At 36.1% G+C, this 22,138-nt stretch overlaps 1 protein-coding gene and 1 long non-coding RNA gene across 2 annotated transcripts; both read right to left on the bottom strand.

Moving 5' to 3' along the window:
• Window positions 1–1,630: 1,630 nt before the first annotated feature.
• Window positions 1,631–21,923, bottom strand: LOC120776608 (SRSF protein kinase 1; the record flags this gene model as incomplete). The annotated part of the gene is made up of 8 exons (XM_040107396.1): window positions 1,631–3,556; window positions 3,630–3,900; window positions 4,817–4,906; window positions 7,322–7,696; window positions 8,280–8,662; window positions 9,774–10,225; window positions 10,291–10,512; window positions 20,608–21,923. Coding segments are annotated over 8 exons (3,306 nt in total), but the record flags the coding sequence as incomplete, so codon positions are not given.
• Window positions 12,811–16,934, bottom strand: LOC120776609. Its single transcript, XR_005705449.1, has 2 exons — window positions 15,887–16,934; window positions 12,811–12,876 (listed from the first exon to the last, which is right to left on the bottom strand). It is a non-coding gene; the product is annotated as an uncharacterized LOC120776609 (long non-coding RNA).
• Window positions 21,924–22,138: the final 215 nt, after the last annotated feature.

Raw genomic sequence — 22,138 nt, 5'->3', positions numbered from 1 at the left:
AAATTTTTATTAAGATGCTTAATGAAATCTCGTATTATGATAATACTTGTATGTATGTATGCATGTATGTATAGGTGTATTTATCTGTTGCTAATTTAAGTATGTACCGTATGATTGCGTTTGCAAATATTTATTTGCTATGTTTATAATTAACTTGGAATAAGTATATCAACACCTGTTCCATAAAAATATGCATATATATCTACGAATTATGGGAAATAATACAAATCTTTTCGTAAGGATGAAGTAAAATATACATCTATACGGAGTGGTAAGCAAACATACTTATTGAAAAAATAATGTACATTTTAGATTTTAGCAAAAGATTCAAAATTTTGCTTTGCAAAAAACTCTATATTGAAAGAATAGGAAAAGGATTTCAATACAAACTTATTCTTTACATAATTTAATTTGCTGAAATACTTATGGTTTGAAAATAAAATAAAATTATTATTATCTCATTAATATTATCTATTTGAAAATTAATCGTTTTTTATGATAAAGCTATTTTTAATCAATTTAATTGAAAATAACATTCATCAACTGCGTTTTTATACTTAATATAATAAAAGTTTTATTATTTTATTTAAATCATTTAAGTGTATTTCGATATTAAATTTATAATTTTGGAATGAACACAGAACTTTTGAAATTCTATTTCATACATTCATAGTAAGGGTAAATATTGAACTTTACTTTTTACACTATTATTGAAAAGTTAGTCAGCTAGTTGGAAACAAATTTAAATAAAGTTAATAGTATTTTCTTTAAGGAAATCAAGAACAAAAATAGATATTATGAAATATAGATTTAAAAAAAATTAATATTTGTTTACAGTAAAAGAAAAGCCGAAAATAAATATAATTAAATAATTCGTTCTTGATTCAACACAGTATTTAAAAAACATAGAAATTTTGAAATTTGCACTTTTATAATTTAATCAATTGAAAAATATGTATCTGTGTACAAATGGTAGAAAATAAGCAGACGAAACCCCATCACTTAGAGCACATTCTTGGTAAACTAGCAATATTATTTTCGTTTACTTAATATTTAAATAACACTTAATGCACTCTGCTAAATTCACTGAAATGTTATTTTAAATGCTTGCAGCATTGCACAAACCAATTTTCCACGAATTACTGCAGTTTACACTTCGTTTTCTCATAGAACGACCGCCATGTTATCATGCTGAATGTACAGCGTACATTTATGTTAACTACCATAAATTATATAAATAACAATATAAAACAATCCATAAACCAACTAATTAGCAACACAAAATTATTATTGTTAATAAAAAATTAGCACTGTAAACTGTTTAATTAACGATTTCAAAGAGCCGCACTTGAACGAATCACTCGCAACGACAACTATGCAAACGTTCCGGCGGATGGTCGGCAATGACGTCGTGTACGTTTTGTACGTTAGCAAAGTGTTGCCGAATTTGCTAGTTATGCGGAGTGTGCACTACATATAAGTACCTTTTTGAAAACAGAAGTATGCACGCAAGCGGTTATGTTGAAAATTAAATATGCATATTAAATATGAAATATAAATATGCAATATAAAACGGTGAGACTTGGATAGTTATGAGTTGAATGACGAATTTTTAACTGCTTTTGTTTAATTTCTGTAATATTTATTTTTTTTCATGATTATGGGTATGCCTGTTTGGTACTATATTTGTTATTTACTATAAAATTGTACGAAAAACATAAAGTTAATTATGCACTACACTTCCTTTAAAGTATGTAAACATTAATTTATGAATTATATTTTATTTATTTAATTAAATTTTGCGCATGATCGACGCAACTCACTGCAATATGCCGCTGTTAGGTATGAAAAAGTATGCATGTGATTTTGCCAGTTATATATAGTATATTTAAGAGAGTTTCATTTCATTAATTTAATATTAACGCTATTTGATCTTAAGTTTCTTGTAACATGCTCAAACCAAAGCTTAATCACGTGATCAGCGCTGTGGATTGCACTAAGTTTCATATCTACTCAATTTAGCAAGATATTTCCATACAAAATTGTTATTTCATAAATTCTTCACCGCGAACTAGTATGAAAACTTAAACTATATGAAATTTAGCGCCAACTATTGGCACGTTCATCAAAAAGTACCAAAAAGTAGGTCCAACACTGCTGCTATTGACAGTAAAAAAAATTGTGCAGTCTGATTGTAGCAACGATAATAGCAACAATGTGAACAGTCGTGTTTAGTGTGTAGACTAATTTTGATTTGAGGCGCATAAGTTTTGGTTTGAACATATCATTAGTGTTGACTAAACACTTGATTAATGGTTTAATATAGTACATACATATATGTATGTATATAATTTAGCGTTCAATTTTGAGTTCCGCCAAACTTTGCTCAGCTTTTATTATAAAATTATCACCACTTTTGGTGACCATATCAAATACTATTTAGCAAATTGAGTCCAGTCCCACTTTTATTGATCTAAAAATTTTAATTCTCACTTTTTATGTACTCACAATTTGTTTGTGTAAACTTTTTTGAAAACATTGTACATATGTACTCCTCCATTTTGTATTATTTTTTTTTAATATTTTATCATTTATATTACGCTGTTGCCGTTAAGTTTTTAGTTTATTAAATTGTTTATGAAAAATAAGTCAGTCAGTTAGGCAAATGTGGATTCGAAAATTCATTTGAGTATATGCTATTTTTAATAAATGTATACGGGTTGATGTATATATATGCAAATATGAGTGTCGGTAAGTCGTTAGGGTATCCTACAATTTATTTTTATTTTTTGTTATTATAGTTTTGTAATTGTCTTTTATTTAAAATGTTTGCCTTTTAATACATATTTCAGAATTAATGCTACTTTGGAGTTTTAAATTTCTTTTATTTTCCCATAGAAAACTTACTTTAACAAACATATTTTAAGTTTCCACTAATTTAGTTACCAATGCTTAGTTTTTTTTTACTCAAAGGTATATTTTATTTTTTGCCGACAATATAATAATTATTACAATTTTTCACTTGTCATGCTACGTTTTTAACTTTATTTAATTTAATTTGCATTTTGCATTTAATATTAAAAAATCTTATTAATGTCTACTTTATAGGTCGCATATTATTTTAGTTTATTTGTATTTTTGTTTTTGTTTTTTTTTTGTGTGTAAAGTCTTAACGTTTAAATAATAATGTGAGAAAGTGCAAGTCTCTCTCGTGCACGTCTGCAGCTAAATTGGCTAACGCCAAAGTTAGTTTGCGCTCTCTGCATCCGCCACCATTGCATGCAACAGCTACTATGTGCGTATGTGCGTTCGTTTCAGCTAGGTAATCAGTCAACAAGTGAAACGAGTATGGTCACATTTCAAACGAATTCCTCCTGCTCCAGCCAGGGATGATTTAGGCATTCGGCCGCTGAGGCGCGTATTACGGGATTGTATTCGAGCATCGGTAGTAAAAAATCAGAGAATTTTTTAGCCTCTATAGGATCCCAGTCATATTTTTCGATGAGTACGTTCAATAGACTCCACGGTTTCAATTTCGTAATGTTACGCAAGCTGCCTACAAATTACACAAAACAAAAAAACGGTATTAAAAACAATAATTATTTGAATTATTGTAATTTTTAATTTACCATAACTAGTGAAGAATTTGAGGCCATGCCTGCCACGAAATATCACGGAAGGCGGTATGGCGCCTAGTAATTCAATTATGTGCGCCAAATGATCTTCATCGCGTGAGTAAGTCTCGCCCATATGCGGATCAAAGAGATAATCACCGGTCGCCAGCTCAAAGGCAAGACAAGCTGTACTCCAAATATCAGCGGAGAAAGTGTATGGTGCGCCAAGCAATACCTCTATGGAGCGATATTGTCGCGTTTGTATGTCATCAGTGAAATGATGATACTGCGTAGAAGGAATTAAATAAAATTTTTAGTTATAATTTATTACTAATAGTAACAAAAACAAGAAAATGCGTTAACTACGGCTGCACTAAAGGTGTAATACCCTACACATTTTAATTTCTTATAACATTAAAGCGTATAAATATAAACATTTAAAGATCTTTATCTTGATATTGTTGGGCTAGTTTGTACAGCAGCTATATGCTATAGTGGTATGATCTGAACAAATATTTGGGAGAAGTTAGCTCTGCCTTGCATAATAATCTATGCCAAATTTCGAGAAAATGTCTTGACAGTTTGTATGTCAACTACATGTTATAGTTGTCTGATTTGAACAATTTCTTCGGAGATTGTAAGCTTTTCTTAGGCAGTAATTTTTTTATAATTTTAAGAAGATATCTTCTCAAATATACAATTTTTTCTTGCAGTAGCTTGATTTTGGTGCGCTCAGTTTGTATGACAGCTATATACTATAGTTATCCGATCTGAATAATTTTTTAGTGGAAGGTATCGTTGGCTTGAGCAATAATTCATGCCGAATTTCGTGAAGCTAACTTGTGAAATAAACAATTTTTTCATACAAGGACTTAATTCGGTTCGGGCAGTTCGTATAACAGCTATATTTTGTGGTGGTCGCATATCAGCGATTCCGACAATCAAGGAGCCTCTTGGGAAGCAAAATCCATCACCGAACATTTGTTCCATATATTTGAAAAATTTTAATTTTTTTCTTGTTTGCTTTAAAAAAAAATACAAACAAGTAAGTAAGGGCTAAGTTCGGTGCAACTGAACATTTTACACTCTTACAACTTGCAAGAATCGAAGCCAGAGAAATACCCTAATGTGCAAACCATCAACCAGAGCATCGCAATCCATCAAAGTGTATAAAAATAGCTTAATAATTATTTAGAACTTACGTCATAGCAGGCATTTCCCAGATCAGCAATTTTAACGCGTACATTGGTGTTGTTGATCAACGCTTGTATGGCATTTGTATAGGACTGGGTCTAGGAATTGAAAAGTAATTAGTTAAATAGGTTCTACTTTATAATATTAAATTTATAGCAAACGCATAATAAATACTTGAGTAAAAGTATGTAAAAAAATAATAGCGAACTGTGCAGTAAATTAAATTAATAAATTAAATTATAGTCAATGCTATGAATATGTAAAAAAATTATATGCGCAAATACATATACCATAAAACTTCTCGTAACTAGTTAATAAATGTTTTAAAAATCTATGCCGTAGTTTAATGACACATGACCATCGTTAAAACTGTCAACTTTTTTCTCAAATTTATATAACATAACGCACTGTATCAACCATAACACAGCTAACATAGCACGTTAAACGCAAAAGTTTAGTCGACATTATTTTGACAACGAGCTTGTGTCAGTGTTGACAAAGATTTTTATGACAGGAGTAAATTTGGTTTGGAAATGACATGAGGAGTAGTGCTAGGAAAGTTCTTAAACCAAAAATACAAATAATATGCATACATATTCGTAAGTATGTATGGGCAATTGCAGACTAGAAAAGTTCAAAATTACTTCAAATAATACTAATCAGTATAATATTTCATACAATAAACAATTTCTTTTAAATGTTCGCAAAACGCAAAATTTTTCAACGATACAAAAACTTGTTGAAAATTATTGAAAATATATGTATATATATATTAAATAATATTTATTTTTTGTATAAATACTGCAAGCATTGACAAGTGTCAATTAATGTTTAAAAAGTAATAGCATGTTTTCACAAAGTATTGTATTTTTCTATGATTTACGAACATCAAAAAATGTTTTAATGCCAAACATATGTATGTATATAAAAAGTTTCTTAAGCGTATACTAAAAGTTATGAAAAATAAAAAAAATGTCTGTAATTAAATTAATGTTTTGTTTAAAGCAAACAATAAATGCTTTAAAAAATTTGTGTAGTTTTTTTAAGGTTTTTGATTGACGATGATTTATACTAACGTGGAAAATATTTTACAAAAGTAAGAGAAATAGTTATTTTTATGCAATGTAAATATAAAAGCAACTCTACTCGCAATACTACTTATAGAATCGCTATCATTTATTGAAAAAATTGCTTGCTTTGTTTGCTTGATTACTTTTTAAAAATTAAAATGTATTTTTATTGAACGATAGAGAGATAAACTTTAATACAAGTAGAGAGGTAAATAACATACTTTTCAAATTTGAATAGAGAAATAAATAACATAATTTTTGTTGGATAAATGGTAAACATTTTGAATACTTTAACGGATAACATTTGATATAAAATAAATTTTAAGGTCTTAACAATGATTTTTGGTATATTATATTTTTACTATATATTTATTTATTTTTATACTACGTCGATTTCGTGCATCATTGTTACTTCTTTTATCGAAAGCCTACTATTTAGCTTTAAATAACATATATTTTTTTAAATCTTTAAACTCATTAAAATAAATAATGAAATAAATAAACGTTCTATTCGCTTTAAATCATATTTTTTTAACCTATAAGCTCTTTAAAAGATATAATAAAATAAATAAAAAAGGACCAACCAGTATTCATGCCAATAACCAATTAAATTTTGAAAAAAAAAAATGTTTGTAGCCTAGTATGCTTTTTTAATAAATTATTTACCATTTTGCACCAGTTTGTTGTTTATCTGCGGCATTTTTCTAATCATTTAATTGTTTTAATTTGTATATGCTAATATCTTACTTTTTATTTTTAATAATAAGTAAAATTCTCTACAAAAAGCCAAAGCTGCAAAAGCATCTACCTTATATGACTTCAATTTAAGCCTAATTGCTACTGAAGCAAATCAAACTTTTTGTGAACGCTGCATTAGGATTTGCTGTCCTTATGGCAGCTAAAGGCAATTATCGATAACCGTAAACTGTCACTAGTTATTTAAATATCAGTTGAGTGGAATAAAAAATTGAATTTTGTATTAAAATAGTATAATACTTAATTAATAAAGGAATTTAAAGTATTTTTTACGAAAACAAACAAATATAACAGGAGCAATATAGATACAAATTCAGCAAAAGTCACTAAGTATAAAGTCAGTGATATACTATTAAGGAACCAAATTAACATGGTGGCATATACTTGTATAAGGAAACTTGAACAATGCATTTCCGTTAAGATAATAGACAACTGACTCAATAAAATTACTACAAAGTGGAAGGTTAAGGTACGTTGTAGCACAAACAAATACAATTACTGAGGAATGTTGTATTTAGATACTTTAGTAAACTATGGATTTAAGTGCTTATACAGTTAAAGAATTATTATTTGTTTTTGGTCAGCACAAAACTATAAATGCACAGCATAAGTACAATTTATCAAAGGTATGTATGTAAACACAATAATACATACATACATACGTGTATAATTTGAGAGCAGAGTTACCTTTTCGGTAGCGGCATTTTTGCTATTTTTAACATCTTCGTTGTTATTTTGTGATGTTGCTTGTTGTTGTTGTATTAATGATTGTGCTTGTGTTGGTAAAGCTAGTGAAGGTGCTTGTGATGTGAGTGATGGTAGTAGTATCTGTTGTTTTTGCTGTTGTAGTTGTTGTTCATTGTGTGGTGCTTGTGCTTGGGTGTTTAGAGTAGTGATTTGAGACAACGCATTATTAACGTCGAAATTTTCACTTTTTGTACTTAATAAACTTAATATTTCGATGCCATTGATTGCTTCGGTGGTAGTTGTTGTTGTTGTAGTAGTTGTTGTTGTTGTTGTTGTGCTTATCATGTCACCAATATTGCCGTCACCATCGATCGACTGCAAAAATATTTATGAAAAACGAAAAGAAAAAAGGAACAAACGAATTGGACTCAAACGATTGCAGGTGATTGCGGTTGTGAGAGTGCTGATGATGATGGTGGGTGGTGGCGAATGATATTGGGCGCATATTATTAGATGAGTGGCAGATAACTACTTAGCATATGTACATATGTATGTATGTATTTAAATCAATTATTATGGAAGGGCGTTAATATGCATGACAGGGTGTGTACCGTTTCCGGTTGAAGCCAAAATGTTATGACACAATTGCGTGTAGGGAAATGAAATTGATTTTGACAGCTGCTGCTGGCTGGTGCAATAATGAGTAATCGAATCATAAAAATATTAAAAAAAAAACTCATAGAAAATTAAAACAAAAAGTTGCCGGAAATGTGTGATTATGCTGTATTGTTGCTGGATGATTGTTATCGTCATTTCATAAGCGTTATTAAACGTGCAGTAATAACATATGTGTTTTCTATTGCTTATTGTAAATAAGTGTATAAATCTTAATCTTCAATTCGTGTTACTTAAACCCATACTAAATTAATTCAAATTGTAAACAACTTGCATAACTTACCTTGGCAGTGATTTTCTTCTCGGCTCGATAGCGATTATTTATATTGCCCGTTGTCGCATAAGGTGTACCACCGCCTATTGAAGGGCTCTCTGTGCCAGCGCGTCCGCCACCTACACCATCATTTTCACCTATCAAAGTGGCTGAATATTTAGACGCTAACGAGGATGCAGTCGTATTCGTATTAAATGTTGCATTGCTGTCATCCTTGCTAAGTGCCGTTATCGCCGCAGCTGTCATTGCTGCAGTTGCAACGGTAGTTGTTGGCAGCGGCGTGGATGACGCGGAGGAATTATTGCCCGTACCCGTGCTGTTTGTTGTTGAAATATTCATGTCGGTCATTGACCATTTACTGCGACTCTTCGCTTGCTTTTCAATGGAACTAACTGTAAAGAGTGTGAAAACTAAAAGTTAATAAAAATTATAACAAGATAAAAGGTTAACTTTAGTTGCACCGAGAACCATGAAGAATATATCACAAATAAAAAAGTTTCCATACAGGAACTGGTTGAAAAAATTTTGATCGGTCAGTTTGTATGCCAGCTGTATACAATGGAAAAGAACCAACGACTTACTAAATAGGTCAAGGAAAAGTGTTTACAGAGTAACAGCTACCCTACAATGACATCTGCCGTGGCTGCGGAGTAGCAGGGAACAAGGAAACAATCTTCCACTTTCTCTGTGAATGCCCAGCTCTAGCACAGATCCGACACAAAACACTTGGAATCCATCTAGCTCCAAACCTTGAATGGATTTCCACTAAAAGCATAGCGGACATAAGTAGTTTCATCGAAACCTCAAAATGGTTTGAAAGAGAAGGTGAAACGTAATAGCAGAAACAGGAGGTTCTACGAACAGTGCATCAAAATGGCACATCAAGTGTTAATTGAGCCCGATAGGGCTGCACTCCTACCTACCTACCTACCTATATACAATGGTATTCCGATTTGAAAAATTAGTTAGGAGATTTTTGCGTTGCCTTAGAAAATTACCTATGCCCAATTGCGTGAAGATATTTTGTGAAATAAAAAAGTTCTCTAAATAAGAAATTGATTTTGATCGGACAGTTTGTATGGCAGCTATATGTTATAGTTGTCCGAACTGAACAATACAGAGATTGTAGCGTTACCTTGAATAATAATCCGTGCCAAATTTCACGAAGATACTTTTATAAATAAAAAAAATTCCATACAAAAACTGGGTTTTGATCGATCAGTTTGTTTACAGCTCAATCATACAGTGTTCCGATATCGGTATTTCCGACAAAATGACAGCTTCTTGGTGAGCAAAACTTCAGATCGATGTCTCTAAAACTAAGGGACTAGTTCTCGCATATACAGAGCGATAGACGGACAGACATAGCTAAACCGACTCAGCTCGTCATGCTAATCATTTATACGGTCTCCGACGTTTCCTTTTGGGTATTAAAAACTATATGGCAAACTTAATATATCCTCTTACAGATAAAATAATCAATATTACTGAAGCGACACTTACTATATGAATCCGGAAAGTCCGCACCCTTCACGCGTAAACTGGCGATTTCATCGTCAATTTGCTGATTCACCACCGACTCGTTATCGATCACCAATAATATGTTCTCAGGCTTAATATCCGTATGTATAATACTACATTTTGTGTGCAAATAATCCAAACCCTCCAATACTTGTTTGATTATGTTGCGCACTTGACTTATGGCCAAACCCTGATAGTTATTCTTTACGATTAACTTGTATAAACTGCAGCCAAGCGCTTCGAAAACCAAACAATAATGTTTGCCATTAACGCCACGTATCGTAAAATGATTTAGCAGTCGTACGATGCGTTCTCGTCGCATATCAAGCGGATCTGCATCGCGTACAGCTTCGAGTAGACGTATCTCATCGGCGGCCGTTTCGATATAATGCGGTGCACTCTTTACCACCTTCAGTGCGACGTATTTTTCGTCCCTGCAGTTGGTAAAAAAAATATATAATAAATCGTTAAAAAGCGTAAAAAATACATTGGTACTTACTTGAGATCTCTGCATAGCCAAACCGTGGAGAAATGTCCCCAACCAAGCTTGCGCACAACACGAAAACGATTGTCAAATATATCGCCAATTATGACTGGATGATAACCACCACGACAATACTGTAATGGATCCTCTTGCTCCTCTTCTGAACCGTACAAGCTGCTATCCGGCGAATCGGGAAAGACATCGTCAGTGGTGCTCATAGTGCCACGAGGTTCGGAACTGCGAATGTTTAAAAGTTTTGAAGATTAATTAATTGATTAACTGAATTATTTCACTTAGGATTCAAATATTGTAAAACAAAGCTATTCTTAAAGTTACGGACTAGCGCTTGGATACAAAAGAGGTGTATTGGACCAATTCAGTCAAAACTAAGGAACATCAATACAAAAAGTGGCCTTTCAAGCAGTTTTGTGAGCTAAAATGCAGCAAAGCGAAACCCTTTCCTGCTGAGAACGTTCGTTTTTAAGAAATATTTTTCGAGGTTGTCCGATTTGAGAAAAAATGACCCGAAAAATTCCTTCAAGTGCAATTTCGTAAGTTAAAGAGGGTCTAAAGTGGAACTTTTCCCCAGCGGACGAACACCGATTTTAGAAGGAACTTTTGAGAGATGATGACCACCACAGCTCCGTTTGCATAACATCAATTTTCGTTGACCCGGTGCACCATTTAGGCTGGAATTTCGACTATGGTGCGCAGATTATTGGCTTCGAGCTCCTCAAACGTTGCTGGTTGAATGTCGTAAAGCTTTGCTTTAACATACCTCTAGAAAAAGTAATAAAGAGGCGTCACGTGATCTTGGCGGCATTTGACTGTGCCATATCTCGAAATCTGCGAGTGGTCACACTTTGCACGCAATGTGCCAATGCATAGACGTGAAACATGGGGGCGGCGCACCATATGGTTGAAAATGGAGAACGTCCGCGTAGATTTGGCTTAAGCAGCTCACGAATTTCGGTCTTAGAACAAGTATCCTCTGGGTAGCCAAAAAATATCCGTTTAAAGTCGAGCTAAAGTGAGAATGCGAATATCCCTTTCCAAGGTTGTGCGCTGGGTTTAGGATCTGCCACGTAAACAACCACAAGCTGTCAAAATCACAGTATCCCTATTGGTACTCGTATATGCAGGATTTAAAAATAGGAATTTAGTTCGACTTCGAATGATATTTAGAAGCTTATGCTTGTTAGAAAAACGATTGAAGCATTTTAAACATAGTTCGGAACCTATCAAAAAACTTCTATAAATACTTATTTTGAAATTATATTATTTGAAAACACACAGGGAACATTCATGAGAGTTATTTAATAGCCTTGAAGCCCTACATGCGAAGAAATTCATAAACAAACTACTGCCATCTTCCAAGGAAGGCATCTTATAACGTTCAGCGCATTATAATATGGACCAAGCACTATTCGCAAATATATACATAGGCAATAACTTAAAAGCAGTCTCACAAAATCGAACACACAAACACATCAGAGCAATAATTTCCGCTTCCGTTTCCGCATCCACCTCGATTTCATAGGCAGCAACACCAATGGTCAACGGTTCCATGCGCACGGGCAAAAAGTTCTCATCCTCATTCGCCAACAGATAACTGGCACGTGCCGGTGATGTATTTGGCGGCGTCAAGAGCTCTAGCTGCTGCTTATGTATTAATTGTTGTTGCTTCAGCTCCAGCTTTTCCTGCGCCTTCTTCTGCTTGTGTGTCTTTTTCGACCGTATCGCAATCAAAATGGGACCCGCCGAAACGCATTTCCGTTTCTTAGTTATGCGTTTGCGGCGACGCTTTTCCTCAATCTCAAGCATACGCTGGTTGGCAGCCTCAAGCGCAGCACGCAACTCTGACGGCGACACAAAATTGAAATCACAAACTAATTCACGTGTCACAGCGGGTGTTATACAAGTCGTTGGCGTTGTGGGCGTGTCGATTGAGAATGAAGCTCTACTCACTGTGGCATCTGTTGCCAGTACTTCAATGCGATTTTCCGTCATTACAAGTGGTACATTCGGCATAACTGCTACCGTCGTACCCACATTTGCTGTTGCGGCCGTTGGAGTTGCTGGCGCTTTGGTCGATTTTATCCAATGCATGAGAAAAAGGAAGAGCAATAACAAACAAACTTTGATGGCGAACATGAATACTTGATCGTTAGCGAGCAGTGTGGTCCAATGCGCCAAGCGCGTGCCATAATCGATGCCATAGTCAAGTGTGATGTGATAGATGTCTTGACAATGCTGCAGCGCTAGCAGCAGCGTAGGCCACATGTGGTGTAGAAGGAGTGTATAATAGTGTGCGTAGAGTGCATGTAGACGCTTCCAGCGCGGTGCATCTGCTAGTCCACAAATTTCCTGCTCTGGCGAGGTCAGCGCAAAGTCGTAAAACTCGACTCGTTCGCATGTATCCTGTGTGGTTACGACGGTGCTGTGTAGCGCATTGAGCAATTGTTGGAGGTTGAGCGCGACTTTCTGCAGCGACGTTTGTATGTGTTGCATGTTGTTCTCGTTATTATTTTTCAGTTCTGAGGATCGTAAATTAAACTGCTCATAACATTTTTTGTGTTGATTTTTTGCAAATTTTTTCACCTAAAATTTTGTAAATGTTTAAATATTTTAATTCATGTTTGATGTTTTTTTAGGGGAGCACAGTGTCTTTGCTAATATCTATGCTTCTCATTAAGATTTTTAAACAAAATATTATGTATATAAACACGTTCTTAAATATCTCATTTGACTACCGAAATATTACCGAAACTATAAAAAAGTAGAAATGAATGAAGTTCAGACGAATTTAATGCAACTCTCTACTCATTAATGAAGATCATGAATGATAAGAAATATGAAATATGTTACGGAAACTCTGGTGTGGCGGACATGAGGGTCGAAACCTCGTCTTAACTTGTATCAGTCTATGTAATTGCCAATGAGATCATTCCCAAAATGATAAGATTATATCACAAAGTCATAAACGAAACGATTGGTCAGACTTGCATAGTAATTGTAAACAAAACCTCCCCCTCCCACTGGTTTGCTGTTTTGAGTCCACAGTGGTAGGGAACAGTTCCAATAACTTTCTGCGTTTTACTACTTGTTGGTGGAACCTTAGGCCAGCTTGGAAAGCGGCGGTCAGCTACTAGCAACCGTGCAGCCACTAAATACTTCTCGTTCAGAGTAAATCATAGAGTTCTAGGAAGCCCTCAGCAAAGTTCACTTTTCAATAGTTCTAGGAGTTCTAATTGGACTTTGTTCGATCGGAATTCATGTGGTAAGATTGAAAATTTTACCAGAGCAGAAAATGATATAGAATCATATCAGTACTTCATTTTCGAATGTCCTGCCTTTGCTTGATCAAGGCTAAAACATCCCATAGAATATCCTTTCCTATACATCCAGGTGGAGACTGGAGTCATGTTTACAAGTTAACGCAAGTGAGAAAGCGAAATCTCCCTCTGGCTTGTGCGCTCGATTTGGGACCACGTAAAAAAGTCCCCCAATGAAAGTAAGAAAACAGCCTCGGACGAAAGACCCCTCTTTGATAACGATTATTGCAAACGTATTAAGGATTACGAAGATTAAGGATTACGATTTAAGGGTATGCACCTGGAATGGTCCCTTAACTGGGAAGGTGCCGCTGCCCAGCTGGGTAATATCCGCAGTAGAGTAAAGGCTAACATCACCGCGGTCCATGGAACGCGATGGACGGGACAAGGACTGAGACTAATAGGTCCGACCGATGCTACTTCGGACTGAGTAGTCAATTGGAAAAAAAATCGGATTGAGTAGGCAATTAAAATTTCAACCGAATTCGATATATGGTATACCACTGACATTCCTACACTACACGCATGCCTGCTTCCCATATAACATAGTTTTAAAAACTTGACCAAAAATTTTATAAATAGAACCAAAACGTTGGACCACAGAGTCTATAGTTGACTTATTGCCAAAAATATCCGTCAATGTATGAGATGTATAATTGAAATTTAGAGAGAATACTTTCCTGACAATAGTAACTCTGTGTATCAAAAATGGGTTGAATCGGGTCAATACTTCCCTGAGCCCCCATATAACTAATATCGGGATTTTCGAGCTTCCGGGTCACTTTATATCACATATATTTGAGTTTTCTCAATGAAAATTATAGAACATGTTTTACTCATAACAGTATATTTTTGTGCCTAAAATAGATAAAATTGGGCGAAAACTTGATCAAGTCCCCATATAACTAATATCAGGATTTTCGAACATCCGGTTGTCTTTAACCATATGATGGGTAATTGTATGTGAGGTGTCTATGAAACCCAGAGAACATTCTTCTAGTACGTGTCATGATAATAGTTAATAGATAAAATCGGGTCGATACTACCTCAAAACCCATATAATACATATAATGGTATAACAAATCTTATGTCGAATATGTCGGTCAGTGTATGAGTTATATGTATATACATAGTACATGTTTATATAAAATTGCTTGGATTATGTTCCTCCGGTTAATATATTCCACCTTAAGGTATTTCCCTGTCTTTGGTCCTGGAAAGTTGTAAGAGTATAAAATATACGGTTGCACCGGCATCGGTAAGGAAGGTTCTTACTTATTTGTATTTATTTTTTCCTTTTCAAATGTAAGATTTTTTATATTTAAATTGTCATACATTTTTTTTTTGAATATTTTTGTATAGTTAAATATTTTCCAAAAACATTTTGAGGTTATAGTTTTCAAAAACGCAGTTTTCAATATAAGTTAGGTATAGGATCGCTCTAATTTTGACCTTTCTTTAAGACAGGAGCTTTACTAACGTTTTCAAACTTATTTATTTTTCATTTGATCTTTAAATTGATTTATTATAAAACTTTTCTTCCCGAAAAAGAAATGATATATTAAAATTCATTAATTTATGGGAATATATTTTGTTCGTTTCGTTTCGAAAAAATAATTTAGATTTTAAAATCTGAATCGATAGCAGAGACTGTAGGAACATGATCGGAATACTAACTGGTCACTGTCTGGCGGCGGCACATGCCCGCAGAATGGGGCTGACATTTCTAGAAGACTGCAGGAAATTTTTAGTGCAGGTCGCCAAGTAAACAATGAAGCATCTCTTGTGCATTTATCTCGCAAGCTAGACTACACTGTAAGCATGTGAAGTCCTCACGGTATGATAACCTCCTAAAGAATGACTACTGTTCTTGGATCAAAGAACTGAACTCCATCTAGTTTCGCAAAGGACCAAAACTGATCTATGCGTGGGTTATTGTCCTACCAGTTTAACTTAACCTAACCTTAAAATCTAAAATGTTGTGTCTTAAACAGTGAAACCGTTAGTTCCTAGCGGTTATAACATCTGTATAACCAAAATTAGCTTTTCGAGTAATTCTTATGCTTTGAATTTTTTTACTTGTCGTTTCGAAAATAATATTTTTCATTTGAAAATTAAAATATTTACAATCAAAAAGTTTATTAAATACTTATATAAGCGTTCTTTACATAAAATTTAGTTTAACTCAATTTTAACCACTAATTTTCCTAAAACATGACACTGTGCGCCACCTTTCTTTGCCGGTTTTAAGGTAAAAAATTGTTCTTTATCGTTACATCAATTTGCTTGTATGTGTTAATTAATGTTTATGCGTGCAGCTCGCGTTTTGCTGCTTTTTTTAGCGCTGCTCGCTTTATATATACATATTTACAGCTATTTTACAATTTCAATTTTCTTTTTTTCTTTTCCGTATATTTGCGCTGTTTCTTCAGCACTTTCACACCTCGCGTATATACTTATATACATACATATGTATATTATACGTAAGTACTGACATTGACGCTTACGCGGCGCGTGCAACGACGCAGTTTATTATTGTTTACGAATGAACTGGCTTATTTTTGTTGCAACAATTCACATCAAAAACGTCTGCGCTGAAGTTATTATTATTATTTTAATTGGTTTTGCTCGTTATTATTGCAGTTGTTGGTTGTGCACTTTCGCATTAGTCATAAATAATTGCACAATTTTTTATGGCCATAACTCATGGCGCACACACACATATGTATGTATATGAATAAAAACCGTTAATTTAAATTGGTAATTTTATTTTTTATTAAAATAGCAACATTTTTGCTTGATTGTCGTAGTTTGTTTTGGTCAGTTGACGCGTTTTCGCGATTTCGTTTGCATTTAATATTCGTTAAAGTATTACACCGCTTGAATTTTCATCATTTTCCATAAGCTTGTATAAAAATTTTCGTTTTTTTCACCATTGTAAATGCTTTATTTACAATAAATATTTTTTATTTGCATTTAAATTTGATTTTTTCGCGTTTCGAAAGTGTCCAAAAAGTCCTGCTTACATAACGTGCGCATTCGAGCGATTTGGCCAACGTTATGTGTACGCGCGCACGGCCAAGCACCGAGAATTATGAGCAGTGTTAGCTGTTTTTAATAAAAATACTAATATGAAACTCGCTCGCCGCGCTTTGTTGTTGTTTTTTTCGTGTTTTTCAATTGCCAGCGCTTGAATTTTCACTTTGTCGTAGGCTATGTGCCGTGTTTGTTGTTATTTTTTCACGCCGCAATTTTACTTTTTATTCTATTTTCGCACGTCATTTTGAACAGTTTTCGGTGATTCTTGCTAAAAATGCCGTCAGTTCTAGCCGCACAACGGCAACTGTTTTGCCGTCAGCATTGTCAGCGCGTGAGAGCGGCCACAACACGGCCTGAGCACACATACATATACATATATGTGTCTTTTATAGATATGTATTTATATGTGTGTATGCATATCTAAATAATTTGTATAAAAATGAAATCAAGTAGAACAACAAAAGCGTATTTGTTGCATACACTTCACAGCGCTTTGTGTAAAAATAGTTGCCCACTGCTGTGACAAAGGCAACGCCAGCAATGTTGGCAAAGCGGCGGCAGGAGCATTCTCTATCTACACACATACATACACATGTGAAAGCCAAAACAGCTGCGCATCGCAATGCGCTGCACTAGCACATCACACACACACAACCACAACACAGCACAGCGCCCCGTATGCGCAAAGTACCCGTTGGCCATAGGCCGCGCGTCGGTGTGGCTCAATAGTTGCCAACGTTTGTCCGCGCCGCCCGCGTGCGCTGCGCTTGCAACGTCGTCATCGTTGTCATAGTCACAACTAATACTGCTGCTACTGAGTGTGAATATAGATATGTAGCTATATTTATATACATATGTATATGTATGTATGTTTGTTTTTCTGTCGGTGCGCCGTCATTGTTGGCGTCATCAAACGCCAAACACAGAGGCGGTCCCAATGACAACATAATTCCACAACATAGTTGACATAGATGATTTTATAGCGGAGAGGCCAAAATGCCTTGGCCCACACTAAAACAAATGCCGTCAGCGCCCTCTGGCGTTTGGACGACGTTTGAAAGTTCATTTCATATACAAGTCTATCTAGATTAATATAATATATACGTTATATATCATATTTTTATATACATATATGTGCATATATATCCCTGTCAATGTATACATATAAACATTTGTAATTCCTTTTCGCTATTATTAGGTGAAAATTCTCTTGGCTATGCGCCAAACTTGAAAGTTCGTTACATTTAGCGCTTATTCATATGTCACTTACACTTACATACATATATGTTTGTATATATATTTTTATATAGATATATATTATATTTATATATATTTATATACATACATACATATGTATATATTTATATAAATATTCACACATATATATTTATAAAATTTTTATTTTTTTTTTTATTTTTTATTAAAATTTTTTAATTAGCGAACTTGCCCTCTATATACTCATCTTTACTAAACTGCAGCTGCAGGGGGTCCGTTCGGTGCTTTCTCAAGTGCGAAAAATTTTGCTACACACTGTTGCCTTTGTCAGTGACGCTCAAATTTTTGTTTTTTCTTACATTTTATTGCAAATTCATTTATTTACTTTGCAGTGTTTGGCGCATATATATTTTTTTGGCAGCATTTCAATTAACACTGACGCCACACACCCCCTACCAGCTCGTAGAATAGTTCGCTGTCACTTTTTTAGATTATTATTCTCTCACTTTCGTTACTGCAACGTTTGATTACCTGTCAGTTTTAGTGAACCTGTCAGTCAAGCGTGTTCAAATTCAAATCAAAATCAAAATCAGATGTGTGTGGCTTAAAGTCAGAGAACAGACAAAAACAGAGCGGAAATGCGGGTGGAAAAGATTTCATTCATATATACCTACTTATGTGTGTATGTATATAGTAAATAATTGGCAGTGAATGTTCTGCTTTGCCGATTTTTGCTTCTAGTGTTGCGTATCCCCGATTTTATACAACAACTGAAGCTTCTCTAGGGGGATGGGGTCATGTGTAGAAGTTCACACAAGTGAGGAAAGTTTTCTAAGCGCCATTTACTTGGAAGTGGCCAGAAACGATTCTTTTACATATGGCACAAGCAGCTCACGACTTCCGATCTTAAATCAAGTATCCTCTGGGTAGCCAAAGAACATCCGTTTAAAGGCGAGCTAAGATCAGAATGCGAACCATCCCTCCTACGGGTTGTGCGCTGGGTTTGGGACCCGCCACGTAAAAAGCGTACTCAATGAAAAATTACCAACAGCCCTGGAAGAGAAACCCACCATTTGATGAGGACCACTGCAAACGCATTAAGGATTACGATTTAAGGGTATGCAACTGGAATGTCTGGTCCCTTAACTGGGAATTTGCCGCTGCCCAGCTGATTGATGTCCTCGTTAGAGTAAAGTCTGACATCACCGCCGTCCAAGAAATGCGATGGACGGGACAAGGACTGAGAGCAGTAGGTCATTGTGGCATTTACTACAGTGGTCATATAAAGGAGCGCAAATTCGGTGTGGGCTTCGTGATGGGAAAGAGATTTCGTCGCCGAGTACTGGCATTCAGCCCGGACGATAAACGTTTAGCCACATCTCGAGTTTTCGAGAGAAAGATTCTGCGGAAGATGTATGGTCATTTGCGTATTGGCAACGGTGAATAACGCATTCGATGGAACTATGGGCTGTGCGAGATATATGACGACATTGACATAGTTCCGCGAATTAAGAGACAGCGGCTACGCTGGCTAAGTCATGTCGTCCGAATGTACGAAAACACTCCAGCTCTGAAAGCATTCGCGGCAATATCCGCCGGGGTAAGCAGAGGAAGGGAAAACCTCCACTCCGTTGGAAAGACCAGGTGGAGAAGGACCTGGCTAAATTTGGTATCTCTAATTGGCGCCAAACAGCGAAAAGGAATAGCGACTGCCGAGCTGTTGTATACTGACTGACTGTCATAGATCCCAAGGCCTTTATCCGGCATCTGCTGACTGTAGTCAATTAGCAGGTGATCTGGAGTTTCAGGCTCCCTGTCGCAGAACCGGCAATTTGCACAAGAAGCTAGGCTCATTGCCCTTACATAAGTGCTTCTGGAGCCTAGAGTGGCCAGTGTCGAATGCGACAAATAGCCTGAGTTTGTTATATTGGGGTAGTATTGAAAGTGAACAGGTAGAAGTCAAACCTAACTCTCAACTTCCACTTTCAGAAGCTTGGTAAAGTGGAATCGACGGAATGCAAAGCATGCGGGGTGGATGATGAGACGCTGGAACTTTAGACTTGCGAATGCCGAGACTTCAGCCGATTGAAACGAGATATTTTTCATGGTTCCCAATTATCCAACTTAAAAGCCATTGGGCTGGGAGGAAATATTTTATCAAATCTTTTGAGTTGATGTAAAAGACTTTATTGGTTACCCCTTACGAGTCTAAATGAGGTTGTCTGCATCTGGCGCCTCTGCGGCTCACACTTCTACCAACCGATTAAGTTGGAGAGTGGATGCTGTCCCCATTAGAGACGTATTTTATTACAATTCTTATTCTAGCATTTTATTCGCAGTTTCAGCCAATATTTACTATATTGCATAAGGGTCCAACTATTGGGCTTACAAACCTGAAACGTAAGTGCTCGTCTTGAAGGCTGTCAGGATTAGGTAAATGGAACAGATTTATATACCTGTATCAACCGTATTGTTGTATGTATTATTGTTTTTGCAAGATTTTAGAACTCTTTTACTTTCTAATATTTCAAAAATCGAAACCCTTTTAAATTAAAGCTTTTAAATCCAACAATCACTTATGACACATCAATTTTAGGGCAACATTTTACACAACATCTTATTTTATTACCACCACGCACACTTAAACCCGGTTCATACTCGCTTTACACACTCCACGCTGCCACAAAATCACATGCATACAACACTTAAGTTAAGTTTTATGAAAGCATTATGGCATACTCACAGGCTAATGATGCCACGCAACGCCGGCATGTCCCGGCGGCGATTCAAAGGCGGCGACATGGACAACGACAGGAACTCCTGCTGTCGGTCTTCATCGATGCTGGTGTTGAAGATGCGCGTCGTCGGCAAGTAGCCAATTTGCTGCAGAAAATCATCACGATACGAGAGTTTCGTCGACGATTGCGACGACGTCAGCGGATAGTGTGTGGAATGCGACATAACGCCCACACCACCGACACCACTGCCGCCACCACCGCTTATGTGCCGATCAATGGACGATTGTTTCTGCATGGCGGACGTTGGGTGGTGGAAGTGTGTATGGAAGTGATGATGCGTTAAATAATTGCTGTGACCGCCGATACCGGCACCACTGCCAACAGCGACGCCGCTGCCGCTGCTGTTACCGCTGTTAAGTGGCGCAATGATTTTGTCATCAAAACTGCGCCGAAAGCTAAAACCTTTAATTGTGCTGTAATTGCGATGCGTTAGCGGTGTTGTGCCCAAATCGATGGAAGCGGGCCCAAGCAATTTCATGCTGCTCAAATAGTTCGTGGCATTATTACTGCTGCCGCCGCTCATGCCGCTGCTTAGTGGTGTGCTGGCACTGAGCGCCGGTGAAATGCTACTCAAATGACTATTGCTGCCGGTGAGTAATGTAAAACCTGGTCCACTAACACCAACGCCACCACCACCACTGCCGCCGAAGCCACCGCCGCCGCCGCCGCTACCACTACCATATGTGGAAAGATTACCGCTGATGGGTAGGCGTTGTAGCGGACTTAAAGATGATTTCGGTTTGTTTATGATATTGCAATTGCTGTTGTTGCCACCGCCACCATAAATCGACGTGGTAGTTGTGTGACTGGACACCGAAATACCTGCCAGACCATTGCTGAGCGCACAGTAATTGCCGGTGATAATGGGACTACAGCGACCAGCTGCTACCGCGCCGCTACTGCATATTGCCGCGCCGACACTAGCGCTAATCGCAATATTATTTGAGATCGTCGACGTTGGCAGGCTGCATATTATGGTGGGTGGCGGTGAAAGTTGCGAGACCAGCGATGGCGTTGACGATGAAATGCCGCTGTCGCCGCTGCTACAGAGCGTGCTGCCGATGCCAATGCTGCCCAGGCCGACATTGGCGGCGCTGCTGACGTTGACGCCAACACCAACGCCGACGCCGACCGCAACACCGGTGATGCCACCGCTATGGCAGTGCTGCGGTGACGATGTTGAGGTCGTTGTCTCAATTGTAATGGTATTTGATGTTGACAAAACGACGGGTGGTGCCAGTGTAACGGCGCTTTGTTTGTTGTTTTTATTTTAAACTTCTGTTTTTTTTTCTTTCTGCAAATGGACGCTTTGCTTATACTAGCCTTTTTGTGTTCTATTTATTATTATTTTTATACTTTTTTTGCTTTATTGTTGTTTTTTGTTTTACTTATAACTTTTAAGTGCTTGTTGTTTTTGCAATTTGTGTCTTTGTTGCTTTGATCAATTGTTGGCCTGCGCTTGTTGTACTCGTACTG

The sequence above is a fragment of the Bactrocera tryoni genome, chromosome 5 (assembly GCF_016617805.1).
Source record: "Bactrocera tryoni isolate S06 chromosome 5, CSIRO_BtryS06_freeze2, whole genome shotgun sequence".
Taxonomy (NCBI): domain Eukaryota; kingdom Metazoa; phylum Arthropoda; class Insecta; order Diptera; family Tephritidae; genus Bactrocera; species Bactrocera tryoni.
Note: the sequence above shows the minus strand (reverse complement) of the source record. Positions and strands in the feature narration are given on the sequence as shown.